The sequence below is a fragment of the Ammospiza caudacuta genome, chromosome 10 (assembly GCF_027887145.1).
Source record: "Ammospiza caudacuta isolate bAmmCau1 chromosome 10, bAmmCau1.pri, whole genome shotgun sequence".
In the NCBI taxonomy this organism is placed as follows: domain Eukaryota; kingdom Metazoa; phylum Chordata; class Aves; order Passeriformes; family Passerellidae; genus Ammospiza; species Ammospiza caudacuta.
Genome location: NC_080602.1, coordinates 14,515,138 through 14,534,031, shown reverse-complemented (window position 1 = coordinate 14,534,031; position 18,894 = coordinate 14,515,138). Strand labels below are relative to the sequence as shown.

General features: G+C 38.4%; 1 protein-coding gene across 2 annotated transcripts in view; it reads left to right on the top strand.

The window, feature by feature from the left end:
• LIPC (lipase C, hepatic type) overlaps window positions 1–18,894 on the top strand; it is a 67,001-nt gene that overhangs the window by 15,253 nt on the left and 32,854 nt on the right. Inside the window, exons 1-2 of one of the 2 annotated variants that reach the window (XM_058811309.1) lie at window positions 759–854; window positions 1,058–1,170. In XM_058811309.1, the coding sequence (XP_058667292.1) occupies window positions 1,092–1,170 (79 nt within the window). In that variant the 5' untranslated portion in view covers window positions 759–854; window positions 1,058–1,091. Of the gene's footprint in view, window positions 1–758; window positions 855–1,057; window positions 1,171–18,894 lie in introns of those variants that run through there. The other variant, XM_058811310.1, reaches the window with a different exon arrangement.

Below are 18,894 nucleotides of genomic sequence, written 5' to 3'. Positions count from 1 at the left end.
AAAGCCTGCTCTCATATGCCTGAACAATGCATCAAGCAAGACAGCAGAATTTCCCTGCTGAAAATACTGGGGGTTTTTGTCTCACATGTCAGTTCTGCTATAGCATATTGGTCATATGAGATTTAGTCTTTAAAAAAAGAGAAAACTCTTTTATCTGGGATAGTTTAAAGTAATTTCTGATTATAAAAACAACAGAAAAATTGAAAATTCCTCAGGCTGGGATGGTATGGCTATCATTTATTGTATTCTAGATTTATTAATTAACATAAAGAGGCTTCATAAAGAAGCTGGGATTCACTGAATGCTCAAAAGATACTTTTTCAACTTTTAAGCTCTGTTTCAGTCATTTAATTTGACACTGAACTAGAGTTCTTAAAAAACCTAAAATTCTTAAAATTCTGCTCTGATTTCCAGTATAAGTCATACTATTTGAGTAGAAACCTTTCCTCTGAAATGACTCCTACATTTAGTACCTACAGTTTCTTATGATTCTTTTATTGGAAGTGGAGAGAGATGTTGGTTAATTGTGCTGTATTAGTAAATGTATTATGTGTTAAAAATTGTTCACTTGATTTGAAAGGAAAGACTTCGTGATTATCTAAAATCTGGTACTGACTGAATCACTGAAATAAGAGAGTGGTTAATATATATAAAATTTTGATGATTGCCTTGCTGGGATTTGTCAATGTTAATGAAATATTTAGATGAACCTTCAGCTCTTGCCCTTATTTTGCAATGTGTTCAGACTGAGCTGTCGACCAGCTGAATGCAAGTTGGTTACCCTGGCCTTTAGCAGAATTTCAGAGAACAAATGCCCTCAAGTCTGTATTCAGAGCTGAGCACTGTTGAGCAAGGTAAGAGGATCCAGCTCCAAATTATTTCTGCCACACGTGGCATAAAATAAAAATTAAGAGGTTGTAAATAGGCAAATTCCAATTTCCTTTCCATAAAAGGAAAAACCGGAGCAGGGGACAGATGAAATCAAAGTTAATGATTAATGGGCAAAGAATTTCTTGCAAAGCATTGCTAATTCTTTCCTTTTCCCATCTCTTGGCAGAAATTAGCAGAACTCTCATTCAAAGAAACAAAAAATGAGAAGTTTGCAACTTTCATTTTTATTGCTTTCTTGTATCATCATCTCAGCAAATACATATGAAGGAAAGAAAAAAGGTAATATACTATTAAATATAAATACTGATCATTAACTTTTAAAAAATGTTTATGCTATAAAAATTTAGTAGTGTTGACTGTCTGATCATTAGGATGTTGGGTTTGTGTGCTATATTCCTAAAATATGGCATTTATACCTGTCTGTATTTATTGGAAAATGTAGTTGTTTATAATTACCAGAAATGTTTCCCAGGGGAACCCATACATGTTGAGGCTACAGAATTAAGGTAATTTGACCTTTAACAAAGCTTCTGATTAAGCTAATTTTAAAATGCATTAATTTGAAAATATTCACTGAATTGATAATGTTATAATCTTCTTGAGGTGGAATTATTTTGTGTGACAGATTTAGTCTCCTACTCTGAATCAAATGTGTTTAAGCTTTCATTTGCTGAGTTGCCTAATGCAGTGGATTTCATCTCAAGTGGATGAATATCTTTGAGTGAAAGAGCTACACCTGCAGTAGGTTTTGTTGAAGGGTCCTCCTCACTGGCATGGCTGCACAAGCATTTGTGACGCTGCACGTTCTGTCAGTATCTGTGTGACTGTTGAGCAAGACAGGACATCAAACAACTGCATTTCTTAAAACCTCTCTGATGTGATTGACAAAGACAGTGCCATGTTTGACCTCATTATTGATGTGTACAAAGCAAGCACTAGTTTTCCTTCTTATCTAACTGCATTTCTAATACTCTAAGTCTGGAGGGGAGAAATGAAGTTTTCCTCTTGGCTGGAAATAAAGTAAGATATGCACATTCACAGAAGTATGGCCCCTTACAGCAGCTGTGTTTTGTATTTTTGTTAATTCATATTAATAGTTTTAGAAACCATTTGCTACACAAATGCTTTATATAAAATATATTGATTTCAATCTACAGGAGGCAGGACCACCTTTCTTTGATCCTGCACATTAAATTTCCCCTTGGGTTTAACTTTGAACAATATAAAATCTCTGAATTAAAACTGTGAGAAACTTCAATTAATGCCATAACTTGTCCTGGTTTACCAGACAAGGCCTGCACATCCTTCACAGTCACTGAACTTTAGAAAGCTATTTAGAAAAGTTGACCAATTCTGTATTTTTGAGAGAACCTAAAATAAGAGCTCAAACTTTAGTTCGAGGCTTCTCCCATCATCTTTGCTCAGATCTGTTCAGATTCCACACTGTGTGTGGTCAAAGTTTAGCTCCCCAGAGATACACAAGGCAGAGAGAGGAAGTCACTGTCCCCCTGTTCTTTCACAGCCACAGGTCCTGCCTCATGCAGCTCACATTCCCTCACCCCCACGACCTGTGGCACCATTTGTAGCAAGGTCAGTCCCTCACTCTCTCCATCCCCTTTCCCCTCATGACCTAGGACTCCAGTATCATGGACTTCACTTGTTTGCTCATTGCTTCTTACTTGTGGGGCACAAACAATAGGTCACATGTCATATTGGCACTTGCAGATATGCCAACTCATGGTATGTTGAGGCAAGAGACTGATTTCAGAAGCCAAGAAGGTTTATTTCTAAAAATGCAAAAAAATCTACTGTATTTTCTTCTAGAGGTTCCCTACAGCCTAACTAGATTGGCTATAGGGGGTAGTTACCAGGCTACAGACCTTGGTATTCCATTATGTTGAACTAAGACCCTCATCCCTTGTCACTTTTAAATCAGTCCAATTCCAATTCCAGCTGCCCATGTGCATTAATATTTCTGCATCTTTCACTCCCTTGGTATCCTGCTCCAATCCAACCTCAGCCACAGCAGCCTTGGCCAGAACAAGTTCTCAAACCTTGCCTTATTTCTGTACCCATTTGCCTTGTCAGCCAAGCTCTGCTTGTTCTGGGAGTGCTGGCTGTACCTGGTAACCTCAGGGACTCATTTTCCTTATTCCACTTGTCAGTGAGGCAGATTCATTTGCCACAATGGCAGATGCAAGTGCATCACCTCACACTAAGGAAGGGAGCAAAGCTTTTAGCTCTGGATAAGAGACCTTTTAATGCTGTCAGGTGGAGACAGCTTTCCATGAGCATTGAATCTATTTTACCTGGAAATCCTTCCACCTTGGAGCTCACTTGTTCTTGTTTTAGCAGGAACTGCAGCATAGAACAGCACAACTATCAGGAGTGCAAAGCCTCCTCAGGGATAAGTGTCTGGTACATAATTCTAACACAAGCAATTACCTATGAAAGAACCATTCTCTCACTGTGTAAAAGTCCTACTCATTCATTTGTAACCAGAAAATAAACAACTGCTTCAATTTCTTTTTTCTGTACCATTGCATCCACCTACACAGTAAAAGAAATCACATCACAAAATCAGAACTTACAGGAATTAGACTGCAGCAGGTAAATCAATTTGGATGAGTGTTTGTAAGTTGATCAAGTTATGTACAAAAATATATATTGTAGGTTCTTATTTTATACTTAATTATAGTAGAATAAGATGGAGTGCATTACCAAGCAAAAACAACACCAAATTTAAAACACACACAGGGTTATTCTTAAAAAAAACACAGAGGGTTTCTGAAATGCCATGGTTTTCTTGTGCATTTATATAGCAGGAAAGAAGTTTGGCATTTTTGCCAAAGGTTCATTATCTAAAAGCAGAATCCCAGAATGAGAAATATGCACCTAAAAATAACATCCCTGAAACTAAGCCAAGATGATTCTTTCTACAAGCATGTGAAAAATACATAAGCTCTTATTTATTTTGATTCTTCTCCTGTAAACGTAAAAGTAGGTGGGAATATTTTCCATTATTCCACTTCCTTGTGCAGAGCAGAGTTATACAGTAGCTGACATGAAAATGCATGCTGTTGAGCTAGCACTTTTTACCTGACAGTCTCACAGCTGGCAGTTGAGCTGCACATTTTTTGTCCAAAAGAGAAGGTAGCATCTCAGTTGTCATCCAGTTCTGCTATGTTTTAAGTGCTGTCATCACCTTAGTATTACACACTTGCCATAGGAATGGACTGCACAAAAATCTGAATAGCTGTTGTGTTTTCTTCATTCCCCAAATGGATAACAGATGCAAGAGATGATTGGTGTAGCAAATATATATCAAAGTCTATATAAAATTCCTCAACAAAATGCAGTGTGTGGGGTATACCCTATCAGATCCAAAAAACTACCAAAAGAATAATTTCTACCTCTTTATAGCTGAAAAACCATTAAAACACAAAAAAGCATAGAAAATTCAAAAGCCATTTAAACTGTAGAGATAGAGAACTAAAGTTAGCCCATAGAAACAAGTCTAAAAACTATCAGTATTTCTTATTTACCTCAATGGATATATTGATCACCTCTGAAGTTTAAATTCACATCACTTCCAGGTAGATCACTTAAACAGGGATTCAGAAGCTAAATTTTGTGACATACAAAAATAATGGTCTAAGAAGTCCTGGAATTTGGAAGTTCAGATACCAGTTACACTAATGATCTATGTTATGATATTCTCAGGAGAAGTCCTGCAAAACTATTTGCTGCCATTTCCTGACTGTGTTTAGGATTTGCACTGCTCCCAAGAGTCTTAGAATTCTACCAAAATTTCTATGATCTAAACCAGTTTTTTTTCCTTCTGTCACCTGGGAAAAACCTATGAATATAATTTCAGATATAAATATCACTAGAGGATGTAAAATATAAATATAGTTTAGCTAACAGAAGGCCCTTTGCTTTTTCATTAAAAGAGACAATAACAGGAACCCAAGTGAGAAAGGAACTATCCATGCACGAAACCACTTTCAATATTTCTACTAAAGCAAGTGACTGAACATCTTAATGAGGAGCTTAAATTCACCAGTGGATTGCAATTTGTATGACTTGAGCATTACATTCTTCAGACTATTGCTGCCTGAATAGTGCTTGCATATGACACTAGAGAAACCTGAACATACAGAACAGCTCTTGGTAATGTGGCACTGCAATGTAACTGCTTAACTGATTGTCTTCCTTCTTCTCAAACTAGAGAAGGCTAGGATTAGTTTTAAACACAAATTTGAAGTTTCAATGGAAAAGAAGTGTCAATGAAAACATACTGCATCAAGCTCTGGGATCCTCAGCACAGGGAAGATGTGGACCTGTTAGAGTGGGCCCAGGGCCACAGAGATGATCAGAGGGCTGAAGCATCTCCCCTGTGAAGGCAGGCTGAGAGAGTTGGGGTTGTTTAGCCTGGAGAGAGCTCCAGAGAGACTTCATTGCAGCCTTTCAGTACCTTAAGAGGGCTTATAAAATGGAGGGAGAGGAACTTTCTATATGGGCAGATAGTGACAGGACAAAGGGCAGTGGTTTTAAACTGAAAGAAGGTACTTTTACATTAGACAGTAGGAATAAATTCTTTACTCAGAGCATGGTGAGGCACTGAAAGAGGTTTTTTAGTTAAGTTGATCCTTGGAAGAGTTCAAGACCAGGCTGAATGGGGCCCTGAGCAGTCTGACCTCTGAGGGCCATCCCTGACCATGGCAGGAAGGCTGGAACTAAATAATCTTTAAGCTCTCTTCCAGCTCCAACCATTCTATGACTCATTATTAAAGAGAGCATTTCTCTTTTCTTCTTATTTTGTGGTTCACTCTAGGTTTATATTACACATTTCCTTTCAGAAAACCTAGTTATGCCAAGTCTGTGTGAACTTCAGGGTTATTAATAGGGTTGCACCAACAGCAGTGCAACAGTGATGATGTAAGTCCTGCCACCATATGGTCCCCTTGAGTGGCCTTAGCACAGTGACCTTTTTTCCTGTGTTAGAGGGAGCTCAGAGTCTGTTTGCTGAAGCTGAGTTGGACTCCTTACACAGAGGAATAGCTTGGCAGCAGGGGGGTGGGCCAGCAGCCACTTCCAAGCAGCATGATTAAGATTTCCTGGCAGCATGAGCAATAACTGGCAAAAGAGACAGAAGGGACCATCTATCTGCACATGCCAAGACTGGGTGATAAAGTTCACTGCTTTGGCCATAGGCCAAATGTGAATTATGACTCTTGCAAAAAATTGTTTAATGTCTATGCTCCAAGTTAAAATGACCTCTTTCACACTCTGTACCCTTTCTTCTATAAAAATATACTGGTTTTAAAGTTATATTACTATGATACCTTTCTTGTTTGTTCCTTTCAATATTTAAAAATTGCTACAGTTGCTAATATCCTCAGAAAGCATTAACTGCATAGGATTGCACACCCTTCCACATACCCATTATAATCAGCCAACAAAAGCTTTTGATGGTGCTGAAATGCTTCTAAAACAAGATGGTTGCACAAACAGGAGTTGTTGGCTAAAATTACAGAAATTCTCTGGTTTGCTTGCCCAGTCTAGTAAAATCTTTTGAATCTTTTATCAATAATACTGTTTATATTTGGGTTCCTTTTTGGCCTCCAGAATTCCTGGTGTTGCTTCAAGTACAACAAATAAAAAAAAAAGAGATGTAGAAATATTGAATATGAGGAAACAAGGTATTGATACACATAATTCTCTCTGGAATTAAACAAACATGTCCAATCTGAAAACCCAAATTTCATGAGACAAACATTTGAACTTCTGCTGTTTTGAAATATTTGATCCAAAAAGCATTTTCTAATTTTTATATTACTTACAGAGGGAGGCACTGAACCATGGAGGAGATGGTGACAGAGCTAGTCCAAGACAAAAATAAAAACATACACATATGTTTGATTTGGCTTTGTGTCTGGAATTGAAAAGCTGCCCTAAAATTCTGCTATACTGGCATGCTGTCCTATATCTTAATGCTACCATTGGAAACCATTAGATAGAAACACCACTGAGAGGAAATTTTTCATTTGAAAATCTTGTCTATATTAGATCACTTGTGCTCTACTTTATGCATCTCAGGCTCAAAGTAATCTATAGTGTCAGAGTGAAGAATTTACTTACTGTTTCAAGCACCACTCTTCTCCCTTTCAGCAGCCATGGGTCAAAAGGGATGTTGGAGGACATCAGTTAAGGTTTAACTCCATGTTTGCCAACCTGCATTTCCAAAAGAGTCACTCAAATTAGAGATTCTGTCAAATGGGGGTGGCAGTGCTGTGTATGTGTGTTCCTTAGTTGTACTAATATATATACACATATATATATATATATTAGTATATATATATATGTATATACTATATAAAAATTATATATAGTATATGATTATATAGTATACTATATATTATATAAAATATATATAGTACATATTTTTAATTTTATATATATATATATACTATCAAAATACATTCTAATTTATTTACCAGGCAAATCACTGTATAATCACTGTAAAATACTCACTGTCCAGGTAATTATCATGTCTTGAGACTAAAATTTGTCCAGAACCTACCTTTGACTGGAATTCTATGAGTTGTTATAAAAATACAAATAATTAAAATTATGTGGACTTTCTGACAAAAAAGGTGTTAAAAAATTATATACATAGTGAAGAGGCTAGTATTTTGGTTTGTTATATTTCCATTTAATTTTTTTTGTGTTGTAGTGAAATAGTACTGCTTGTTTTCATATTTATGTCACTTGTACTTTTGACTTAGGATGACAGTACACATGCCTTCAAGGTTTGCTTTTTAGGGTTTGACTCTAGGACGGGAAGGGAGATGGAAGAAGCTCTGATTTTCTTTCTGAGGAGGAAATGGTTGGGCAACAATTATTCACTACAAAAAAATATTTTGAGTGGTATTATCCAGGTAATGCTTTCACTAGAGAGCTTACAATCTTCAAAAAATTGTTTTAAAAGTTTAATTATTTGTAAGAATCTTGGATACTATTTAAAACCTTATCATTATTTTCAGAAAGACATGAGAGCTACTGCTTTTCTGAAACTGATTACTGTTTACTGAAGCAGAACATTACTTTCAGTGCCTGAAAATTGAGGAAGAAATAACAATATGAATTAGCAGTGCTCTTAGGACATGAGGACATGAATTAGCCTTCAGTGGCTAAGTCATTTATTGTGCCAAATACATCTCTGTAAACTATTCATCTTTCTTACTGAATTACATTACATAAAAATGCCCCAAAACCTTCTAGGGGTATTGAATCAAGTCCTTGGTATCCACTTGAACTCCTTTTTGATGTCTCATCCTAGACTCCAGTCCCTATTAATGCTTCAATATCACTCTTGTGGGAGTCACTAGAGCCAGCACCTTCATGACCTTTCAAATATCTGAACAATTTCTTAACTGATCCTGACTAAAATAGCTTGTCTATGACAACATATAAATTGCCACCTATACCACAGTGCTTAGCTAAACTACAAGGAAACCTGACAGCCCTAATTGCATTTAATGTGTTTATGCAAATGAGAGTAACAGGATGAAGCATGACCCAGAGCAGAGGTTCAAGAACAGGACTTTCACAGACTACATCTGTGCAGGATTCCCCAAATCTGCTTTTCAAGTTAAGGACCAGCTGCAACCAGGAGACAATTAGAGTCTTCTCTGAACACTTGAAAGTAACTCCAAAGCAGTTTCTGTGTATTTTCGAGAAACAGAGCAAATGGAGGCAACTGTTACTGGATGAAAGTTAATTCTCTGCCCTGCTCTACTGTCAGTACAGAAATGAGCAGAGTGGACTGTAGAATTAGAGGAATAAAAGGAAGAAAGAAGGGAATGGAGAATACTCAAATATTAAAAACACAGCTACCAGCATGAAGCATTAGTGAGTGGATCTCTGCAGCACTAGAAACTGCACAGAAAGCCAGCTGGCACATCATCTGAAAATCTACTGTGGTCTCTATCCATCATGCTTACCTTCTGCTTACCCAGGAATAGAAAGTAGAGCTTGTTCTTTTAATTGGGAACAGGTTTTTTGCAGGGAACATCATAAATCATTGTTTTCTTAGTAGATGACATCAAATGGTCATGAAAGCTGAAGTACTAATGAGGTGTTTTGACCAGAAATCCCAATAAAGCTCTGGAAAGGTTCCCACACTAAACATTTCAGTGAGCAGCACTGAAGTTACTTCTGCTTTTCATTGACCCCTACAATGCAATTCAGGCAGCTCTCCTCCAGCTGGGCAGTGAGAGCCTCGTTGTCCCCAGGCTCCACAGCTGCTCTGTGCTCTGCCATGGGACAGTGACAGCAGCTGGGCCCTCACCACAAAGACAATTGCCCTGTTCCAGCTGACCTGTACTTACTGCACACCAAGGTAGGCAGAGAAAAAGAAACCCTGAAAGCATCCTTCAGGCAACAGCATTTCAAACACAGTGAAATGCACAGAGAATGTGTGCTAAGCATGAGATTCTGCTTACTCTGCTGCCTCCACTCTACACCAGGACAGCAGTGTGTCCCACAGAGCACTGGGAGGTTTCCACGTGTTTCTTAGGGCAAAGATGCCTTCAAAAACTTGATGTGCCTTCCCTCTCTGTCAGAACTCTACCTCTTTCCCAAGAGCAATCCCCACACTGTTTCCTGGAGAGGGAGTTCAGCCTGATCCTGATGTATGCCATTAAACAGCCTCAGTCTCTTCTCACATGCTCTGTGACCACAATGTGATCTTTTGCTTTAATATGTTAATTTAAAGGCACTGCAACTTTTGTAAGAAACTTCAGCCAAGAAATGTGTCCGTCAGAACCTTCTGGCTTGGTAGTGTCAGTGTCATCCTAAAGAATTCAATGGAGATTTGGACCTGGAGCAAACTTACAGTCTTTGATCCAGCTTCCAGAGGAGACACTTGTGCTATTTTACTATTTTAATCTCCCTAATTCAGCTCACAGGAAGTGGCAGTGGGAAGGGCTGCTGAATACATTGTGTTATATCTGAAATTTCAGGTAGCAGAAATTAGCACAACTACCACTGAGATTCTTAGAGAATAAAAATAAAACCAGGAGTATGATGTACTATTCCATTGGAGAGGAATTTTTGAACATTCCTTCTCCCAAAAGCATCTCTGGAATTTTAGTAAATTCATAGGATTTAGACCTTGGATTAGTATTTCTCTTATTATCCCATGCCCCTTTCTATCTTTCTATTCTAGGTTATGAAGATTGTGTATATTCATTAAAAATGTTCTACTTTACAGAACATTAAGTGCTAGTCAATTAATTCCACTGATGATAACTGCTTGGCTTTAAGATGTCTCTTGCTATTCATTTCAATAAAATGTTACTCCCCTGAATACCATCAAAGAGCTGATATTTATGGGCCTACCAAAAATATTTAAATTATTAGTTATTTTCCATCTATGAAGTATCAATGCTATTCCTACACTGACTTTAGAAAAAAATCACTTTGGATACTTTGAATATGATAATCCTGATGTGCAGGAGGAAACCAAATTCTCAGACATCTGCTCAGGGCCTGGGTGCTCTGAGCTGAGAAGGATTTCTCACAGTACAGGCATCAGAGCAGCACTTAGCACCCTGCAAACCCAGCACTCCATTGCTTCTGATCTCCCTTTCAGACACTTGTGTCTATAACAAGTGATTGAAGGATCTTTTACAGCTCCTTTGTAATCCACTCTGTCACAATTTGGCTACTGGCTACCTGTGTTTCTGTTTTTCAAAGTCAGCACAGCCACACAACTAAACTGCTGTACTGCAGAACACTCTGGATCGCAGAACCTCCGGATGGAAGGTGCTTGTTTCACACGTCTCTTCATTTCAGTGAAATGTGGTAGCTTTCCCCTCAGACTTTCTGTGAGCTGACTCTGCCTTGGTCGTGTATTGCACTCTCTGGGATGGTGTGGGTAGCTGGAAAATGTAGTAAACCAGTATTTTCCCTCTTGCTGTGCAGCGCGTTAGTCCCTCAAAACACTTCTGTGTTCCTGACTAAGGTTAATTGGCTGTAATAAGGCAATCAAATGTGAATATTCTTTGCTCTTTGATTTCTAAGATACTCTTTAACAGTGATCAAAATGAGACTAAAGACATTCTGCATCTTTGCAGCTCTGGGGAAAAGCAAGGTGTCAAACACTTGACTTTCTGTGCTTTGTACTTCACCAGTGTGCAGTGATGGCAGACACCTTAATGTAAAGGGAAGGACTGGAGTTCCTGACCCTTGTGGTGGCATCCACAGCTTCAGCTCTGGCCACTGCTGCCCAGAGGGCTCCCAGGGGGCCAGCACAGCTCCCTGCAGCCACACAGTGATCCACAATTCCTCTTGCAGCCAGTCAGCTTGCAAACTGATCCAGCTGAAAAACTAGCCTATTTTTTCTTGGTCATCCCACCTTTTTAGCTGGATAAGCTCCCTGATCTTGTTCACTCTGCAATAGGGCACCAGTTGTGCTGGGGCAGTGATGGGACCACAGGAGGTCAGGAATGGGTGGGTGGCAGCAGGGTAGGGAACAAGTCTGCTTAGAGTTGCTTGGGCAGCAGTGAAGCCAAATGTTTAGTTAGGAACTCAACACTGAGTCACATTTTGTTAACTTCAAATTTTTATCCTCAATTTAATAAATAAATAAATCTGCTACCTTAACACTGTTTCCATCATCCAGTTATGCCTCTATTGGTATTTTTAAGACCCTTTCCTCTCCTCGAATTTGACTGATTTTCAAAAATCACTTTAGCAAAAGAAAGGAAAGTCAGAAAACCCCTTAATTTATCATTCCAGCTCATAAAGTAATTAATTTTTCTGGCTAGTGTTAATAAAATATATATTAGAAAGGTCTAGGGCAATATCCCTGAAAATACAATTGTTTTCTGCACCATCAGCAACCTATTATCCAGATGAAATAAAAATTTCATACTTTGGAGCTTTGCACTTGCTCAAACTACTGCTTTCATTTTCCTCAGACCCTCCATACATATTCAGCAGAGTAACAACAGAAAAAGTACCGAAATTGGACAGACAAGGTTTAATTTTGAAGAATCCAATTCCTAATCTAATGCTTTCCTATTACTATTTCTAGTTTTAATAAGGCTATTTAGACTACAAGAGAAATCCCTTTAGTAATGGAATTCTGGTGTAGTATTTTAGGGAGGTGTCTTTGCCTTTTTTTCCTCTTGATTCCCCCACACCACCCACTTCTTTTTTATTCACACACAAGCACTCACTTGGTAATTGTGTGTGATCACTAAACACAGAAACATGTAGGCATGAGTGTCCCTAATCAGACTCACACAGAAACAAAATCTCTGTCCTTCAAGGACAGGGCAATTTCTGTCAGGCATTTGAAAGCCAAGGCAGGTCATTGAAGTTATTATTAGCACTAATTAGCACTCCCACAAGCTGTTGAATTCTTCACCTGCAGCCAAAGGGCACTCAATATGGTGCAGAATTTGCTCTCATCTTTGAAAGCATCAGAGAACTCGCGCCTCTTTAGAAACACGAGACTGTTCTATTGCATGTGAATAGGCCTTTGATAAAATTGTATCTGATCCATGTACCAAATTACCTACAGAAGGAGAGATATGATGAAACTGTTCCAAAACAAAGGAATTCTACAAATGTCTAAACAGACTCTTATCAGAAAAGGAAGACATCTGGTCTTACTTAATGTGGTGGTGCTGTATTTTACCTTTTGACGAGGTTACAGACAATTCATACCCCACCCAGTTACAGTGCTGTTCTTTTACCATAGTGTTTTACGTAAGACTTTGGAGACAAGTCTGTGTGAAAACTGAATTTTTGTCCTTGTGAGCAGCCTCCATTGAGGATTAGAGAGATCTGAACTGAATCACTGAGCTCCAAATAAAACACTGATCCTAATTGTGACAGTGGCTAAGAAGTGATGAAAGCCCAGTGAGCCATCACTTTTGTATGTTAGGCACATTTCTCACAATGTGTCATAACAGGGAAGCCTGGCAATGGCTCTCATTAGTCAAAAGCACTGCTTCAGAGCAGTTGCAGGATTTATTTGAAAGAGGAGAGAAAGAAATGTGTTAAAATCAGCTATTTTGGGTCTATGATATAACTGCCAGTATGACCTTTAGAGATAAATTTTCTACAAAGGGTAAGCAAAATTGTAGCAGGAGTCAAAAGAATAACATATCACCCAAAATAAAACCAGCAAATATTTATTATAGAACTTCCTATGTGGGAACCAGGCACCTAAAGGATTCACCTCCAAAAACAAGTCACTATCCTCTCTATGGCAAGAAGCTGGAAACAACTGGAAGCCTTAAAAGACAATAAACAAGATGTGTCCCCAGCTACCAATCCTTTCAAAGTGAAAAGCAGAGAATGAGAAACACAGAACAAATGCTGCTTTAAAAAAATCCCAGGCCCAGCTCAGTGCAGACAAGTGGCAGCTCTTCAGCAGCTGGACATGCAACCCACCAGCTGAAAGCTGACAATGTCACCCAACTGGAGCTGCCTGTGTCACTCTGAGCTGTGTTCAAATTTGTGTCTGTCACAGAGGCTGCGGCTTCCCCACCTGGCAATGCACTCTCCCACATCTTCATACAGCCAAGTGTCAGTTCACAGAGTGGGAATAAGGCCCTAGGATGTGCATCAGTCCCTCCCACATGACACCACACTTCAGCTTTGTGGCTGCACTAGTCAGCCAGCCCCTTTGCTTTTTATGCCATCCGTAAGGTGCACTCAATATTTTAACAAACTGCACAGTTCTGAAACACTATCAATGGTCACAATTGTGACCATCAATGGTTATTTTAGCATGATCAGTATTACCTCTGCTTTTAGACACCAAAACCCCCTGAGCCTCCAGCTACTATGAGAGTATTTAGTGTGACAATGGAATCCTTCTTTTTAGCCTCCTTGTCCCATTCTTGAATAGCTTTCTTAGTCACACTAAAGACAGCAATGCATTTCCTCCAAAACTCAGATACAAAGAGCATCACAATTCTGGCCTGCACTCTCTAAGTGACAGTACCATTATGGAGATGAATCAAGGTCACTGCTTTTTTATTTGTCTTGAAAAGGAAGTGCCACAAACTGAGACATGATGCTGACAACAGAGTATCAGTCTTTTTTCATAATTTTCAACAATGCACATTTGTAGCATTTTCATTATTTAGACACTTGATTTCCTGACTCCAGGGCACTGCTAACAAGGTGTATTTTTGGGAATGAATAAATGATGTGATCTATTTCTTTTAGTATCATGCCAGCAGCTGAAGGGTAAGATAATTGCCTGGACATGCATTGAGTAGTTTCATTCTGTGAAATGACTAGGATAATGGGAATTCTGGAACCAAATCTCTGGAAATCTGAGTAAAATCAAGCCTTTTAAACACTATGACAGAAATTAATGTCAAATGTACCAGGACCACTTTACCTCACAGAGACAAACCTCTCTACAGAAACAAGCACTACTAACTCATAGTTAACTCTCAGAAAGGAAAAAAAGATTAATTTTCTATCTCATTGTGATGATTCTAACCCAGTTGGCTCATTGACAAATCATTTATAAAGTTACAAAGTCAAGTAAAGGTTGATGAGCACTGACAGTACACCAAGGTCCTGGGATGTCTTGGATATCCACGTAGAGGTTCTGTTTACCAAATAAACAGGAGCTGGATACATTCAAAGAATGAGGGCAGTGCTTATTTTAGAAGACATTATATATGTTTTCCAGCCTGTTTCAACAAAAAAGTTGCGCAAAATTAGAGAACTGAAAACAAAAATCTCTGTTGTTGTGACATGAGGGATTGTGATTCTGGTATCTCAGGACCGAAGGCATGTGTACCACCCTGTTCACTGAAGAACTTTAAAAGTGAAATAATCAAATGTACAATGCATATTTATAAGCAACCAAACTCAGCTAAGCTGTGTATAAGCATTGGAGTTTTGCTCACAATTTCACTTAATAAGGATTATTCACTTAAAATCACTTCCACTAAATTGAGAGCCATGTGTTGCTGCTGTATATTTGAACTTTTCCCATACCTTTTAGCATGTATCAGTTCAAATGTTTAAGACATTAAATATACTTTAGTACAACTGCTGTCATCTCAGAGGAGGAATGTGGCCCTATAAGAATCTGCTTTGGCACACTTTGCTGCTGGCCTGATGTCCCCGGGCAGCCAGAAGATCTCCTGGTGACCTGGGAGGGTCAGCAGAGTAAAAGCAATGGTAACAACCAGGGCATTATAAACCACATAGAAAACCACCAAGAAAAGAACTGCAGACTTTGCTTTTCATACTTAATCTCTAATGTCAAGATATATAACCAGCCTGTCTTCATCACTTATGCAAAATTGAGGAAAACAATGCTGAGGTAGCCACGTTTAAAATAATGCTTTAAATTCTCTCTCCTATATCAGAAGAATACAATCTTAACTGCTCTTAGTGACATTTTCTGTTAGAAAAATCAGTTCTCTCTTTTCATCAGCATTGACACATATTGTAATCTACTGTGCATCATTACACATGAGCCACCACACAATGAAATGACACTGATCATTAGCCACTCATCATGGAGAGAGATGGATTCTAAAGGCCAAGAACTGTTTGCAGTTTCCACTGTTACTAAAACCAAATGTTCCAATTCCTTACTTTTCAAACCAAGAAGAATGTTTCCCTCTGATCACTTTCAGTTTCCCTATTAGGAGTTACACAAAAACAAACTACTTGATAAATTACAACAATCTTTTCTTAACAAGGCCAAGGCATCTTTCTACAGTCAGGAGAAAAGCATTCAAGGGAAGCAGATAAAATTTTACATAAAAGTCTACATGAATGATTCTCATGTGACCACTCTGGTTTTCTGGATCTGTTCAAACCCAGTGATTTTTGGCAGTTTGCTCCATTCCATAAAAATCACATATAATCCAAACTTCAGTGACTTCATCATTTCTATCAAGTTTGTTCCTGGAAAGGAAATAATCCCATCAGAGGAAGGACACAAAAAGAGATTTGCTCAGAGATTTAAATTCAGGTAGTTTTTAAAATTAGGTGTTTTTTAAAGTATGGGCATTCCCTACAATCTCCAGTAAGTCAGAAAGCAGAAAGACAATTCTTGAACATAATATTACATTAAGATTAGGCCCCTGAAATCAAGCTACACTCTTAACATCCCAACCAAGTTCTTACATGATGCAATTTTCTGAGAAGTTTCTTGCTTTGTGAAGTAGTCAGATAAAATATTCATGTTCTCAAATAGAACTGCAAATAAAAAATAAGTAAGGGCAGGCTGTTGGTGCTGCTTGCAATACAGGGGCTAAATGTGAATGAAAGTAATAGAAAATGGCATGCCAACAGGAGAATTTGAAAGCAATTTAAGAGATTTATTTCCTTCTTGTTTTTTACTTCTTCACTGGGTTTAAAACTAATTTTTATTAAATATCTCACTTGAGACTGAATATAAATTCCCCAAATATGATAAGCAAGAAAAAGGCCCCAATATTCAATTAATAAAACCACATTTTCTTTCTGCTTTGGTGCACACTCCAATGCAGTATTGTGACCAAATATGAAAACAAAACAAAGAATTTTGTATTTAATCCATGGCCTCCCTCAGCTTCTACGACAGTATAAAGTTAAATAATAAAAGAATATGGTGTATAAGAAAGACAGCAGAAGTGTGTTTTATTTAATCTATTTTATCTTTAAAATTTTTGTATTTGCTCTATTTACTATTTCTTCTTCACTTGCAGCTATTAATCTTGCTATAGATGATAATTACATCATTCACCACATTTAGATCATGCCACTGCAGGATGTCCTGCAGTGTGACAGGAGCAGGTCAGAGCAGGGAGACATTTGGTGTAAAACACCAAGGTGAGCCCACAGAGGCCTCTGGGGCAGGGGAGAGCTGGGAACCCCTGTGGACTGGTTCTGCTCTCGTTCTGGGATGGGGATTCATGGGAAGCTGGAGCACATCAGCTGCTCTCTAAAAGCACAGCCTTTGTGTGGATTAGCTTTAAGGAGACTGCTTTGTGTGCCCAGATCAGTGCCCAGTGATCAAACCAAAGCATGGGGAGACTGGGGGCTGCTTCAAAGTGCACCCCTGGAGAGTTCACTCATCCTGGAGTGAACAGAAACCTTTCATAGCTGTGTCTCTCTTGTACTTCCATTTGAGCAAAATGCCTCTGTTCTCCTCTCATGACACAGACAAACTGTTTGCCCAGGCATTGCTCTTTTCATCTAATTGGATTGAGAACATAAGAATAGGCTTATCTTTCCAATTAGGAGGAATTAGTAAATCATGAGTCTTGAAATGGAAATTGAAATAATGCAATTAAATTCAGATAATAATTTTATTTCCAGATAAATTTTCAGTCAAAAGCAACTTTAAAAGGTCTCATTGCTAAGATGAATGGATAACAGCCAGGCTGAGCAGGACTTTCACTTTTAAAAGGATGATATGTCAAATCTGCATAATTTTGTTGGTTTTTTAAATGTTTTTTACAATGTCTAAGCAGATTTTACACTGTGGCTGAAACATATAACAAGCAGCAAGTAATTGGATACAATACAGTTACATAGCACTGTGAGATTTTTTGAGACACCATCATTAACAGAAAAAACTTTTTTTTTTCTAACAATGATTTGTACAGCTTGTTTCTTTTTTTCTTTCCCTTGCTGGTACATCTGGAAAAATTTTTTTTATAAAGAATCCCTTCCATCTCCTTGAAGGTAAATTTTTGTTTGAGTAAATGTAGCACTGCTCTCACAAAACTCAATGGTTTCACACTGACTCTCTCTCTTTGCTACTCCTTGTTCCCACAGCAGGCACAGCTCCCACTGCAGCCTGCACTGCAAACCTTCCTCCTCTGAGCCACCAACCAGCCACAGATCCCTGGGAGCCACCCCCACTGCTGGATGCACCTTTCCTTCCAGGCAGGACACTTAGGACACTTCTGATTTAAAAAACCCACCACCACAAAAAACCAACAGCAACAAAAAGGAGGTGGGAGGAGATAAAAGCTCATTAATAATGAGATCCCTTGATTGCTGATTGGTGCTGCAGACAGCTCTGTGCCTGCCTCCTGCCACACAGGCTCCCTCCTTTCATTGCAGGGCTGGAGAACACCTGGTGCCAGAGAAAGAATGAGACAAAGTCTCCACAGTGGAGATTTAGGCTCCTTTAAAATAACTATGAAATGTGGCTGTATCCCTAAAAATCTTTCTTCGATTTATTTTATAATGAGCTCAATTCTTCCCAAATCTATTTATAAATTCCTTCATCTTATGCACACTGAGTATCTTGCTAACAACATTTTATTTTTAGAAGATTCCTTTGCCTGACAATTTTGCAGACTCTACTCAACCAGTCTACTGATAAATTCAAATTAAAAACTTGATAATTAAATACAGAGAAGTATTTCATCCTGTCATAATGGCTGTCTGGAACATCAGAAGCTGTTACAAAGAGAATGGTTTGTCTCCAGAGCAAAAAAAAAAAAAAAAAAAAAAGATACCAAGCCTGTCTGGGTTCAAGAAGTATTTGGGGAATGCTCTCAGGGACAATGTGGGATTCTTGGAGGTTCCAAGCAGGGCCAGAAGTTGACTCAGTGATCCTGCTGGGTCCCTTCCAACTCAGCATATTCTGTGATTCCATCAAGCTTGTCTGCTTTAATTAATCTGTTGCAAGACAGCTTTTAGAACAAGGCCCAGGGCCCAGCCACCTAGGCAAATTTTAGGCATCCTCCATAAGGTTTGTTGTTTGAAGAGATGTTTATTCTCTCATTTTGTAATAACGTTGACTCAGATTCCTGCTCTCTTTCTCTTCTTCCCAAGGTGTTTTATCCCCTCCACCACAGAGACTGTGGGCCTCAGCTCTGTGTACTAATACATTTTATCCACAACTTTTAGGATTTGCAATTAGATTAAAAGTCAAACAGAACAATACAAATAGAGGATCCTCCAAACAAAGTCCTTATTTGCTGAGCAATAGTT